Source organism: Tyto alba, unplaced genomic scaffold, assembly GCF_018691265.1.
Source record: "Tyto alba isolate M040663 unplaced genomic scaffold, T.alba_DEE_v4.0 Super-Scaffold_20, whole genome shotgun sequence".
Classification (NCBI taxonomy): Eukaryota; Metazoa; Chordata; class Aves; order Strigiformes; family Tytonidae; genus Tyto; species Tyto alba.
The window spans coordinates 7,042,076-7,056,539 of NW_024881283.1; the positions used below are offsets into that span (position 1 = coordinate 7,042,076).

Consider the following 14,464-nt stretch of genomic DNA (forward strand, 5'->3'; position numbering starts at 1 on the left):
AGGCCTGTTTTCACTGTCCCTTAGCCAGGGAGAAAGCTGAGTAAACAACAGTGCTAAGTACAGTCAGTTTTTATGGTTCTTTTAGGTTTAAGAACTTGTAAACAAGCAATGGAGCTTTTAAGTGGATACAAATAGATGCCTTCAGTTTTGTGCTACTTACAGAGCACACAGGTCCCAGTTCCTCCAGACAGGGTAGGGGAAAACAAAAGCACATTTCAACAGAAACCCAGCTCCAGCAAGAGGAAAATGTCATTCCTGTGTTCGCGGTCTCAAGCCTACATCATGCAACTGAACAAGTCTCATCCTGTTTAACAGAGGGCACACACAAATACCCGTTCCTAATTACCCTGTTCCACAGTTTGGGATGCCATCATTCCAAGTAAAAAAATAAAAATAAAAATTGCAACCATTCAAAATTGAACATGAATTTCAGAAATCCCAGTGAGAAGCCTAAAGACCCCAGAAAATTGTTTTCTTTAGGGGAAAAAACAAACTTTATTTCTGGTTTAAGACTGATATGCTCATGACGGGCAGTATTTTACTTCTCAGTCCTCTTACAAAACAGAGATTGTTGCACACATCCAGCCTTGAAAAGCCACAACCCCAAAATGACCAGAGAAATAAAGTTTCAAAAGAAGAGAAATGATCCTGACTGGGAATATTTTGGCCTAATGACCAATTGTATTACATGGGAAGACATAATACAAGCATGCTTTTTGAGAGAGGTGTGGGAAAGAGGTGCCTTCATCATTTAGGGAGAGGGAAGCAGGTCTCCAACTTCTCTTCTAATACCACTTGTTTTCTGTATTTTAGAACCTGATTAAGATAGCACAGCAGCACAGATACGACTCGGCTGGCTTGCATGGTCGGGTAGCAGATACATCTACACAGTGCTCAATGGTTTCCTTGTTGGAGAGTGGAAAGAAGGCATAACAGGTTCAGTGATGTCAGAAACCTGATTACTTAGCAAAAGAAAATCTATCTGTCCCTCATCAGCATTAAAAAAAACAAACCAAAACAGAACAGATCCTGGAGTTAGGGAGGCTCTTAGGTACTTTGCAGCGTTGCATGTCTTGCAGCACACCGTGAAACAGTGTAGAAATACGAACTTGGTACTTTGCCACTCGATTATTTAAATTGCTCTTTTCCTCCTTTCACCTGCACGATGAGTAAAGGAAGAGAGCTTGGAGACTGCTCTTTAGACATTCTTTCCAAGAGAGGTACTTGTGGTTTATATTAGCAATGTAAGGACTGGCCAGCTGGGCCTTTTCTGGATCTCTGAAGAGAGGCTTGCTGTGTTTCTCAGTGAGTTTACCTAGAGTACTTACACCTCTGCTGATGAGAGAGGAACCACTTGATCCTTAACTGGAAAAACCCTCTTTCAGAATTATTTCCTAGTGCCCATACAGGCATTCAAAGTTCAGCCTAAAGGGTTTTCTGTTAGCAGTCTAAAAATCTGCCTGCCTGATTCTTGTGTGCTGCTATAATTTCATTGTCATACTCCAGAATTACTCAGAAAGGGTAATTTCTAAGATGAAAAGCAGGAAGCTTACTTTTATATTTCTTCTGCTAAACTTTGTGGGCATCCATGTGATCAAAAGCCATCTCTTGGTTACGCTGCAGCTGTGTCTTGCCTTTGTCACTGTGAAGAGGGGAGGGTACTGTTGCTCAGAAGGTAAAGTTTTACCACTGGGGAATAAATATCTTTTATAGAGAAATGTGTCCCAACATTCACATACAAGAACTCATAAAATAAGCGCATTTAAAAAGAAAAAAAAAATATTGAACACTGCTGAATGCACAGAAAAACCTCCAGCATCCAGAGTGCTCAAGGGACACATCCCCACTGTCAGTGGGGCAGGCAGTGGGATGTCCAGTCTCGCTTCCACGTACATCTCCAAGTAATTTACAAAGTAAAAAAAATGATGCAACAGGTATTTTGTCACCCAATGGATAGATAAAAGCTTCAGTGCATGCTGCTTCATATCCATAAAGGCTTTGACAGAGGTAGTGAGCATTTTAAAAGGCTCCAACTCTGGAAGCTGGTTTGAGTTTTGCCACTGACTTCAGTGACAGCAAAAGTGAGACTTGCATGGTAGGTGACAACTCCTTTCACCCTTTTCCTGTGGAAAATCAGATATTTGCTTACAACCTGGTTTCAGAAAGTCCTGGACAGACCTGATGTCTTATATTTCTACTTACAGTCTGTACAGAATCATTTTCTCCCTCGATCTAAGAAGCCACTAACAGTGTTGGAGAAAAATGTCCTGTGTCAGCAGCCCAGCATAAGATATGGTGGAAATAGGGTCAGTGTGTTAGAAATGGCTAATAAATAACATCTGATGTTACGTTATTTAACTCAAAAGTCATCTTCAAATGTAAGGATTCTGTGGTATGATACAGTCCTTAAAATAGTACAAGAAACATAGTGGTATTACCCACTAACACTCAGTAACACCATATAGTTGTTGAAAGGTAATATTGATCAACAGATATGGAAAACACTTTTTTGGCAGCTGTTTGGCAGCTCCTTGAAAATTAATATGGGAGCCAATTATCAACAGACAAGTGTCCCTTCTACAAGATCACCAGCTCACTTCTGACACAAGCTCACCTGCTGCCAGGAGCGTTTTTGAAGAGGAAGATACAGGCAGGAATGGATGGGTTTGAAAACCATTACTATACAGACAGAAACAGATAGGTTTAAATATCATCACTATGGCCTTAAGAATCAATTGTTTGGTAAATTGAAAGGGTTATGTCAGAAAGCAAACCAGTCTGGATCAAGAACAGGGTAAACCAGCCTACTCGGAGCAGTGGTTAGTTACCCGTTATGGCCCTGCAGTTCTTAGCACCAGTCATGGGGAAAATCGAGTTATTTGCCTCCCAATGTAAGATGGGGGCTGTATCTGAAAAGAAATCTGCAGAACCTGAGTGTGGGAGAGGTGGCGTGCTGGAAGAATCAGTCCCTCTTGTGAGGAAAGCCCGGTATTGCATGGAGACTTACATAAAGCAACCGTGCATGGGAACTGCTGCTGGGTTAGCTGCACACAAGTGCAGAGAAGCCACAGCTCTGTCTTCACCTGCGTCTGGTTGGGTAACGAGCTACCTGCTCAGACACTGTCTCTTCATACCAGGCTGGAACCCAACGCCTTTGATTTCAAAAAATAAATCATTGCACTTCTCACCGCTCTGGTGCATGAAAGCAGTGAATGCACAAACCCAGTGCCGAGCACACGGCACACAAGAAGGACCTTGGGATGTCATTGGGGTGTTTTACCTTAAACAATCTGTTTACTCATGTGTGCAAGCCAGGCACTGTATAGAACATAACCTAGCTGGGGCCAGTACACTCCAGTCCAAGCAGTACGTTCGCTCAGGTGGCTGTGGGGCTGCCAGCCCCACCAGCTCCGTGAACGAGAGAAGGAAAAGGTCTATCAGCATCTCCAGTTCTGGGCTGAGCTGGCCTATTGTTTTCCTCCCCAAACACAAACCGTAAGCTCAGCTTAAAGGCTGGCTCATCCTTGCTTTGCTGATAGAAATTGTTTATTTACTGAGTTAATAAACCAAACTCCCAAAGCGTTCCCATGCAAACGGATAAGAGCCTTGGTCTGCTCATTTTGCTAATCACTGAGTAATCACTGTAGGTTTGCTATCTAGGAACTAGTGGGGCATGGTGACAGGGCCTGTTTAATAGAGATGTGAATAAAATGTACATCATATTTTTCAGTACAGTGCACACTCAGATGTCCCCAAAACATTTGGTTTCAATGTTTGCTACATCTTCATGCCACAACATTTACACTTGTGATTAGAAATCTCTGCCTTCTGCCTTTTCCCTATAATTCAGGGTGGTGTTTTGCCCGCTTCATCCAATAAATGCATAAATCCCTGCCCCAAGCAGGTACTGAGAACTGAAGAGAAGGAATGAGCTTGCTTTACCAGGAGCTCATCTTTCCGTTTTGCATCCACTTCAAGGAAGTATCATGAGGGTGTCAAGTGCTTCACATGCAAAGCCGCCAACTCTGGGAAGCAGCCACTTCCTTTCCATCTTTACACACCGCTCCTTGATAAAGGTAAACATGGAAAGCATGTGTTAGGAGACAACCCAACGACTAAGGTATTTCATAATGTAAAAGGTGAAGCAAAACCAGCTCTCTGCAATTGATGGCATTGCTTCAGCCCAATACACGTGACAGGAGGGCGTTCTGTGAAACTTGGCAAATGCAATTCTGGTAAAAGTTGCTGGCTAGCAAACTGAGCACAGAGTTTTATGGCATCAGAAAAATCATGCCAGTTAGACTTTTAAGGAGCATTGTGCATTAGCACAAATAGTTCAATTTCCTAGATTTAGCTTCTAAAGAAAAAGCACACGCACTCAAAATACTGGCATACCAAAGCAAAAGGAGACATGACAAAAAGTGCAGGAAGCTTTTCAAATAAAGTATTATTCCTTTGAACAATATGATTTATTCTGTAATCTCAGGTTGAAGATTCAGCAGAAGTCTGAAATAAGCAGTTTATACCCACATGCCTAAAGGTGACCAGGCTTATACGATACCTATTTAAATCTGGGTTTAGAATAAAGTACCCCTTGCCCGGTTAAGGACAGATGAGATGGATAGCAGCAGCTCTAGTTTAGGCTTAGACTTTCAGGACATGTGCCACGGCAGCTGCAATAACTGCCCAAGGAAGAAAAGAAATGGTCCAGTGATTCTTAAAATAGAATTTGGGAAGCCTAAGTTCTAAGGCTTGCTCTACCAGAGATAGGTTCCTGTGAGATGTCAGCTATGCCCGTAAACTGATGATGAATTGAGCACTCTGTCTGGATTCCAAGCAAAAACATAACGACAACCGGAAAGCACTCGCATACTGTGATTGCACAGGTACACTGGAGAGGCTCAGAGGGAACCCACGCTGCTCAGGCGATTATCTTTTGTCTAATGCTGATCCTCTGAAGGTGGCAGAAGGGCCAGGCGGTAGAGGTTGCTGGAGAAGCACTTCTCCTGCTTTTTAAAAGCAAATAACACACATTAGATTGTGATAAACCAGGCTCCAGGCTCCCAAGTTTGTTAACAAGCAGCTTCTGCTGCATTTGGACGCTGCCTGCCATTTGTTGGCTTCCAAGCACGGATTCTGTGTTTCCTGGTACCACCGTGTGGTGAAGGGAAGGAATAGGCTGTTAATCACAGCAATGTTAATGAGATAAACAGCACTACACAAATCCTTCAGTTCACTGGGCTGTGGCAAGGAGGTATCATGAGGTTGCCAAATCCAGCTTTCCCCTGCCAATGTGCCTCCGATCCAGCTTACTTTTGAAACCACGGGTATTTTTTTGCAAGAGAAATTAATTCAGTATCAATGGAATTTGCCTTCCTTGATTTCTGCAGGGCTCACCAACACAGAAACTAATTTGATCGTGGTATGGCAGGGAAACCTGGGCATCCTGAACCAGGCTGCAGTCCAACAAAACCTACCCACCAAACACCCACAACACAGTAACAGTCCCTGGTATTATCTCCAGTAAAAAGGAAATTATGAGAAAAACTAATTTAATTGCCCAAGTTTACAATCAGTCCTCAGGCTAGACTCAGAACCCCTAATATATGTACGTTCAGTTCTTGTACTGAGATAACACTTATTTCCATCAACAATAAGCACCATGATACCGCTTTTTTAGAATAAAGGCAAACAAAATCTCCTGTCTGGGCAATGCTAAAATAGTAATCAATCTAGTATAACTAGATTAATAGTAATCTAATAGCAGCTCCTCTCTTGCTTCACGATTGCTGTATACACTCACCTCCATGCAGTAACAGCGACCAACAAGCTTGAGAGCAGGGGAGTGCTGTTGCCTGGAGGGAAATGCATTAAAAGTCCAAAAGTAAACTCAGTGGGATAATTGAGTAAGATAAAGTTAAATCCACTATCGAATCTGTTTAGAAGGGGAAACCTAGAGAGTTTGGGGCTTAAGCATCTGATGATAGCAAAATGCAGTCTCCAAGTACCTGCGGGTGCTTTGGAAGATGTTACACACCTGGGTCATCTGCAGCCACTGTAGGATCTTTCCTCCTATGCTCTCTTAGTACTCTCTCCAGGCTGGTTTTATGTTCTTAAGGTGACGAAATGTTCTTGTTTGGAGGCTTTAATGCATTTTACTAGATCTCACATTTAGGAAGCCTTCCCTGATGCTTTGTGTTGCCATTTCTTTTGCTGCACCATAGATTTTCTGGCACCCTAAAAATTCCCTTTGCAAGGAGCTGATTAAAACCCAAAAAGATTGTCAAAATCATTTTTTAAAAAAAGCCCAGCCTTTCACATCAGAAGTCTTCTTAATGCCAACTTATTAAAGCTCTTTATTAGTCGGTATCTCCTCCTCATTAGCCTCAATCAAACTTTACTTAGAATCAGCTCCCTCCATGCCATCTCCTTCCCATCCCTTGCAAATGAGCATGGGCTCACATTGTAAATTGTGAGTTTAACTATAGCTCCACTTCATCCCTATGAACTGCAGGATAAGGACCCATTTCTCAGAAATTATAGTCAGCAATATTAGTCCCTGGGTACGGTATTACCGTATCTGGGATGATTTAGGGACAATGAAATCCCTGTGCCATCAAGCTAGTTGATTCTTCTGACACAAATGATCCTGCAACTCAATATTCACTGGGTGCGCTCAGTGAAATTTAGTCCGTTTTCCTTCCTTGTTCCTTTTCATACACACCCATGGCAGGGCTCAGCTGACAGGAGAAGTATACTGTCACTTTTTCCAAATATAATTGAGCTCTGTGAATGCAAGATGAAAACTGCTGCAGGAGGAAACGATCCTGAAACTCAAAACCGTTAATCCAAGGGCACTGCACTGGGAGGAGCAGGGACAGGAGTTTGTTGTTCTTGGGGAGTCCTCCCAGCACGATCTAGTTCACTTGTTCTCATTTTTTTTTTAGCCAAATCCACTTTAACTTGAAAGTAAAAACACAGTTGGGGTAAAGGTGTTTCTGTAGGATTACAGTAAGTGACCCACTGGCCTGCAACTAGCTCGTGTTAACTTCTATTCAGTTTTAATCATCAGTTAGTACACTGCTTTTGGGGAGTCCAGAGACTTTGCTCTATCATTTCTCAGTAAACTAAATGTTCTTAAGACCCCAGCAAAAAACTGAAGTATTAGGAAAAGAAGTCATCCACAGGCTCTGCTGGAAGCCTGCCAAAGGTTTCAGCACTGCTAAGAACTCAGCCATGATTTGCAATCTTACCTATTAAGAGGCAAATAAATGATAACAGCAGTTTGGGTCTATTTCCCAGATAATTTGTGCTGAAATTAATAAACTGAGAAACAATTTAATGGCACAGCCACTAATTTTACATGGATTTAAACCATACTGGTACACAGCTACTACTTCAAGGCCTGCTAAGGAACACTGAACCTACACATTTGCCTTTCTATTGTCAGCAGTGATTTGCTGGTTCCTGGCTGCAGCCGTTCCCCTTTGCACACAGGCAGCTGCAACTCTGAGCAAGATTCCCCCGGCATCAGGTTCGCTGTACATCTCTCATGCAAGTCAAGTTTTTCTGTAAGACAATGGAAAAAATGAAGGCGGGAAAGGTATCAGGCAGCAGAACAAGAAAAATCATCATGTAAATTGACAGTGAATGTTCAGAACTAGGGTAATTAGCAGAGACACAAAGCGCTTTCGTGTCTTATTTTAAGGACACATCCAACGTACCCAGCACTGCCTAACAGCCTAGCACGGATTTTAAGACATGGAGTAACCACCTAAAATGAAATGGTACAGCTGTCCAAACATTACCCAGATTCCTGCTTACTTACCCTTCCAAAATGTCATTGCTGGTCCTCAAGATTATCCCCATTTGAGAAATACTGAATAATAGTGGACAAAAAACAGAGAATGATGTCTTCCACAACTGAGACCAACTCCTAGATAGGATACTTGAGCAGAGCCCAGGAATTCAACTGAGTTCTGACAGTGCTCTGTGTCTAGTACTTTTATTTTTACCTAAAATCAATGCAATCCATGGTCTTTCCTAATCATCAGCTGCAAGCAGCAAATGTTGTACATTCCCAGGTTTTTTCAATGCTCAGACCCTCGTCTTGATTTGAAATAGCATGCTTTCTGTCCTTTAAGTTGGAAAATAATTGCACATTACCATGTAGCACTGGCACCCTCCAGCAGGAGATCACTGACTGGGTAGCTTTTCACGTTAGCTGTCTCCATCAAACACTGGTGGTCTCCAGTTTTTGTAAGCTCAAATAGGACAAAACACATGCTAATGCAAAGCCCACCTGACAGGCCAGCTTTTTAAATGCACCCGGCAGCATAAATCGCATTCCCAGACGATACACAGAGACAATTTTCCATGTAAAATGATTACGATTTAACAGAAAAACTTATTTTTAGCTTAAGGCGTTCTGGCAGCTGGAGATGCAGATTTGTGGCTGTTCTAACCACTAAACACGCATGGATTGCAGCACAGCATTGCCTGGTCTTTAGCTTTTAATTTACAGAACTAATTAGTTGGATTTACTGTCTTTAGCATCCTTTACCCTCTATTTACTTAAAGAGAAATAGAGGAGCCTTGCATGTCAAGTCAAGCCCAGCAACTCCAGCACAAGGGCACGTCCAGTGGGAAACACCTTAGATGTAGCAAGAGGTTCAAATCTTGCAGCAGTAAATATACGTGTCTCTTAAGATGTGGCGAAAAAAAGAGGCAGACCCCTCATGCAGCCCCAGCACAGATCACCCAGGGAGGGGTTACACCTTCTCTAGCCACTTTTACATGGTTAGAGGAGGGGGAGGTTCTGATCAGCGAGTAGATTCCACACCAGAATAAAGAAAAATACAGGAGTTTTGTAGCAAAAATGAAAGCGTGGATACTTTCCGAAGCATACTATGGTATCAGCATGAAGTAATGTGTGGGAAAGACATTAAGGCAGTCAATTCAGTGCGGCTGGGATGTAATGAGGTTTGGAAGTTCACTGGTTAGCATAAGATAGCACAGCTGAGTAACTACAGAGAAACTTACGTGGCAGTTACCACATAAAATAATCATTTTCCTGCTCAGCTGGAGAAAATTGTCCTGTACAGTAACACACAGGATGGCAACACACGGTTTAGACTCCTAGGTATTGAAAAGATCAAGTAATAGTTAAACAGGAAGTTCTTCAACAAAAAGCAACCCTGCAATTACACTTCATTAGCAGTACTTTATTTAATGACTAGGGGATGAAGAGACCTTCCAACCACAAAGATTCTCGCAGAGAACACCAGAGCAGTCCAGTTGGCAACCTGTTCAAAACCCAGCTCATTTGGAGCTGCTCCTTCTCTTTGTAGGAGCCCAACAACATATGGCTCTAGCAAAGCAAAGTAGGCTGTATCAAAATTTCCGATTTTAGAACATTTAATTAAAACATTATTTTAATGATATTGTAATTATCATTAATGTAATGATAATGTAATGTATCATTACCATTAATTACATTTTCATTAAGCAGAGCACGCTTACAGCATCATCCAGGTTGTGACCAAGCCTCCACAGCCTCAGGCATCACCTCCCTCTGGTACCTGAAAATTCAGATTTCGGGAAATCCAGAATTTGGCCTCTTGCTGAAGTGCTCAAACCGCTCCCTACAACAAATCTCTTCCACAAAAGAGGCAAAGCAAACCGGAGCAATGTCATGGTACCGTAAGAGCTTTTTTCTTGTAAATCCTTGACTGTCTGCTTTCCCGACATCTCCACTCCACACAGGGCTGTCCCAGGGCTTCTCACAAACTGCACCTCTTGGAGAACGTCCCAGGGAAGTTAACAGCCTCTTCTCTCTGTTCCTGCAGCCTCCAGCAGCTGCATCCTACTGCTTGGTTGCTCAAGCAAGTGGTCAGTATTTTTGTTGGCTGTTTCTAAGCTGCTGCTTCTGGGTGGGGTACATGCAAGATTATTAAACGTTATTTTTCTTACGATGTGCTAGAGCAAATCCAGGTCACACCAGCTACAATAATGCAAGATGAAAAAGCAGTTCACATTGGTACATTTCAAACTGGCTGTTTTCTGTACCCTCTAGAATACACTTCTAGCACTCTAGACACTGAAAATTTCTTGATGTGAAACTCTGCCCTGCTCATTTTCATTGGATTCCCTCTGAAAACAGCACAGGTTGCAACAGGTCACTGAACTTAATCGAGAACAGACACTGAAATCGCAGGAAAGGCCAAACAGAGATGGAAAAAATATTCCATCTGAGAAAGTTACTGAAGGAGACATTTGCACATTAGAGTTTTTGGTTTGGCTCTGCTCTACAGTGTAAGTAGTAACTATAAAAATGGTGCATTTTTACTCAACAAATCTTGTTTCCTGCTTAGTCACTACCACAGCAAAGTCTGTATTTGATTAGCAGAAGCAACGATGTCCAGGCTCAAGTGCAGAAATCTAACACATAATCAGTTTTATGGAGCTAGTTCTGGTTTCGCTACCAAGAAAAGCTTACCAGAATTTATTTTTCTCCACAGTGACTGCAAGATTGCTGTATTCTTTACCCTTTTGTATAGTACTACTTTTTAGACAATAACGAAGGTAATTTATCTCAGTAGTCACTTATGTGCTCCATGTCGGGCTTCTTAGTAAGCCAAGAGTTTCAAAACATCCTGCAGCAACCCAGCTTTTAAAGTAAGGAAATCTCGTTGTTCACTTGTCAATTAAGACTGAATTATTTGAATTCAGATGCTTAAAACAAGTTTGTTGACTATTTAGCAAAACATCGCCTAAATACAAATGCATACATGTACACAGCAAGTATTCTTCTGACATTAACCACACCAGAGATGAAATAAAGGCAAGAGGAATTAGAAAAGCATTAAGAACAGTCCAAGCCAAACCGTATCCAGCTTTATTAAAGGTACTTTTCATAAACAATCATGGTAATTTAGGCAGGACATGGGCTACAATCTGCAACATTTTACAACAACTGTCAAACTCCCCTCCCTTCATGGACTACCAAAACGTAAAAGTTGCTATAAAACTGAAGAATCTTCATTTCGTACTTGTAGAGGGAAAAGTTTAGAGTGAGGGTGGACACTTTCACATTTAGCATGTTGTTTAACAACTCTTCACAAACCTACCCTGACTTTTAGAGGAAAAAAATTAAAATGCAGGTTTCTTAATCTGAAGATCCACAATATAAAAGACGAAGTGCAGCTCCTTTCAGAGCCATTATATCCCAAATCAGACACCAGAAGTCCGGATCACCTGACAATGCATTTAGAGCGAGAAGTCCTAAAATGCCTTTTTTTGCCGTATTTTGGAGTGATAGGCTCGAGGCAGACAACAAGGACGCAAAAGGAAATACAGAGGGCATTACAAACTGTGGTTTTGAAGTCGGCAACAGGCATCTTGGGAGCTTCCACGTTCACTTGGATGCACTTCACAGAACTTGACAAACATGCAGCATGAAGGAATCCCTTCCTCCTCTATTCAGGAAGAGACCTTCTTCCAAAAACTGGGGGACTGGGAAAACTTTTCTTATTAAAATTTAGGTTCCGAGAAATAGATTAAGTGACATTTGTCCCTACTGCCCCCCCCCCCCCCCCCCCCCGTTAAAACACAACAACGAAGCGGTCTGTGTGCTAACAACATAGCTTAAAAAAAAGTAAACCAAAATTCTGCATTGTTATAAAACTTGATAAAAAATAGTATTTCAAACTGTACAGTCACCAGAAGTACACAGTTATCAAAAATTCACACATTTCACTTGGCTTCACCAGCACCTTCGGCTTTCTGTGCCTAAAAGAAAAAGGGGAACCAGTCAATATACACCACACACTTGCACCAAAAAACTGCCAACTCGTTTTTCTTAACAGCAGTTCTCTGAGCAGAAGTAGTATTATCTGGGCTGCACAAAATGAAATCTAACATCAAGTTCCGTAAGAGGCAACCTGAAGTTGCTTTATCATATGAAAAAATTATGCATTTTCAGAACAAGGCAGAACTTTCACCTGGCAAACAGACACCTTTAACTCTTTACCAACCAAGCAACACCACCCCCCCATCTACAGATGTGGTGTCATAAGCAACAGGTCTAAATAATCAAGCAATAATCCTTCATTAGCACAAGCTTAGACCTGTCTATGTTTGATATGGAAAAAAGTAATTGGCTGATGTAAGACAAGCTGCCAGACCCGCTGTTATACCTGGTCTGTTTTGGCATCTCCATTTTCTGCAGGGTTGTTTCCCTCCTTGCCAGCATCAGCTTTCCCCTTCTTTCCCTTGGGCAACTTCTCGGTCTTCTGTAAATGGAAGATGACGTACACCATTACAATTACCAACATCCAGTCATTAAGCCACAGGAATCCAAAAACTAGAATGGTAAAAACCAACATTGGATGTTGTCCCGAAATGCGCAACACTCAAACATTTGTGTGTTTAAGAGATTCACAACAACAGCAAGGATTCTTCACTTTGGTATTTTTAATGCAAATTTAGTAAACTTCAACAAGTTTTCAGCACAACTTTATAGAAGTGACAATACAGCTCAATTTTGTCACTACGTTCGCTGCTATTCAAAGTTCTATTAGTTATTACTAGACAAATCTAAACCTCATAACCCATTTACCTCTCAGTAATAGCGCTGACACAACAACTCACCTTTGGAGCTGCCTTTTTAGGTTTAGGCTCTGGCTTCGGAGGGGCAGGCTTCTGTAAATGAAAAAAACCACACTGTGTTATTCGAACTATTTTAAGAGAAACATACTACTTTCTTAGAACATTCAACCTATGTAGTTTAGTTTCAGGAAAGCAAATCAAGACCATTTGAAATTGAAGCACTTGATTTGTCAATTATTTTACCACTCCCATAGCTCCACACAATGGGGCAGTTTGTTAAGCCAGTAACTTTCTTTCAACTGAACAATGCGTCTCTCCAGAATACCTACAGTTCTCACACAGATGCAGTACCTAATACTCAAGCTTAAAACTACCAAGTGTTGTGACATCTCTGCTCAGCAAGAGAATACTCACAGCAGATAACCTTGCCGATCTCCGTTGTGGCTGTTTAAAAAGAAAAATGACTGGATTTAATGTGGTGGAATATGAATTCTCAAAAACTCATAAAGTAACTCTCATTTTAAAGTAGTAAAATCCCAGAACTAATGTTTATGTTATTAGTTCCTTTTTCCACATTCTCAGGAAACATGAGACTATCTCATTTAAATCACTGTTAGTAGCTAACAATAGTTATGTAGATTTTTCATGGTTAAAAGACAGTTAGTACTTGGGAAAGTCAGACTGAATTAAGACCAACCCTCCCTTTGCTCCCCAGTTCTTTATTTTGCTCAAGTTAAACCTCATCTTCCAACGTAAACACTTTATGATCCAACTTTCTCAAAATGTTGAACTTCTTACCTCATCCTTAACTTTGGCCTTATCGCCCTTGGTATCTCCTTCAGCCTAGGACGAGAACCGTTAAGTCGTACCGACAAGTTCAGCGCGCTCAGCCCCCATACCCGCACCAGCCGTTAGTTTTATCCCCCCCCCCGCCCCCCATCTGCAAAGGGAACGTTCCCAACCTGCTCCCGGAGGGTGCCGGGCCCTCACCGCGCCTCGGGCCGGCGGGGTTCCCCTCACCTGCCCCTGGGCGCTCCGCAGGCCGCCGACATTCGGGGAGGGGCCGGCGAGGGGGATCCCCGGGCCGGGCGGAGGCGGAAGCCCCGCACCGACCTCCCCTCACAGCGGGGCGGGAGCAGACACCTCCCCCGGGGGCTGGGGAGGGGGGGGGAGGCGGGGGAGCGGCGCTGCCCCTTCAGGGAGGCCCCGCTCCCGCCCACGGCTGCCCCCGTGGGGCGGCGGTTTTGGCGGCAAAGCCGCGCGGCCGCTTCCCGCCCTTTCCCGCCCCACCGGCGCTCCCCTCCCCCCTCCCCCCTTTCCCCTGAACCTCCCGCCAAAACCAACCGGATCGGACCGGCGCCGCTCGCCGCGCCCCTTCCCCCCCCCCCCCCCCACGCCCCGCCGCCGTTAGCCCCCCCACGCACGGCCGGTAACGGTCTCCGCACCGCCCCGCCCCCACCCCCCCGTCCCCGTTGGGGCCTCGCGCGCCGCCTCGCAACCGTTACCGCCCCGAAGTGGGGGGGGGGGGGTAATGAGCGCGTAGTCCCGCCCCCGCTTCTACAGGAACGGGCGGCAACGGGAACGGGGGGGGGGGGGGGGTCGGCGAGAACGCAGGCCCCTAAGGCGGGGAAGGGCGCGGTGGGGCGGCCCGCTCCCCCCGGCCCGGCGGCGCCACGTACCTTTCTCTTCGGCATGGCTCCGTGCGGGCGTGTTGGGTGTGCGTGTGTATGTGTGAGGGAGAGAGGAGCAAGGCTGGGCGGCGTGAGGGGGCGGAGGGAGAAGGCGGAGGAATTGGGGGGGGGGGGGGGGAAGCCGAGCGCGCTCGGTCCGGGGCGGCGGCGAGAAAAGGGGGAAG

At 43.9% G+C, this 14,464-nt stretch overlaps 1 protein-coding gene across 1 annotated transcript; it reads right to left on the bottom strand.

The window, feature by feature from the left end:
* Positions 1-10,869: 10,869 nt before the first annotated feature.
* On the bottom strand, positions 10,870-14,411 carry HMGN2 (high mobility group nucleosomal binding domain 2). The gene is made up of 6 exons (XM_042793658.1): positions 14,289-14,411; positions 13,408-13,452; positions 13,024-13,053; positions 12,652-12,702; positions 12,198-12,293; positions 10,870-11,790 (listed from the first exon to the last, which is right to left on the bottom strand). Exons 1-6 carry the CDS (start codon positions 14,301-14,303, stop codon positions 11,755-11,757), a joined length of 273 nt encoding a protein of 90 aa, XP_042649592.1. The 5' UTR covers positions 14,304-14,411; the 3' UTR covers positions 10,870-11,754.
* Between the last annotated feature and the right edge of the window lie 53 nt (positions 14,412-14,464).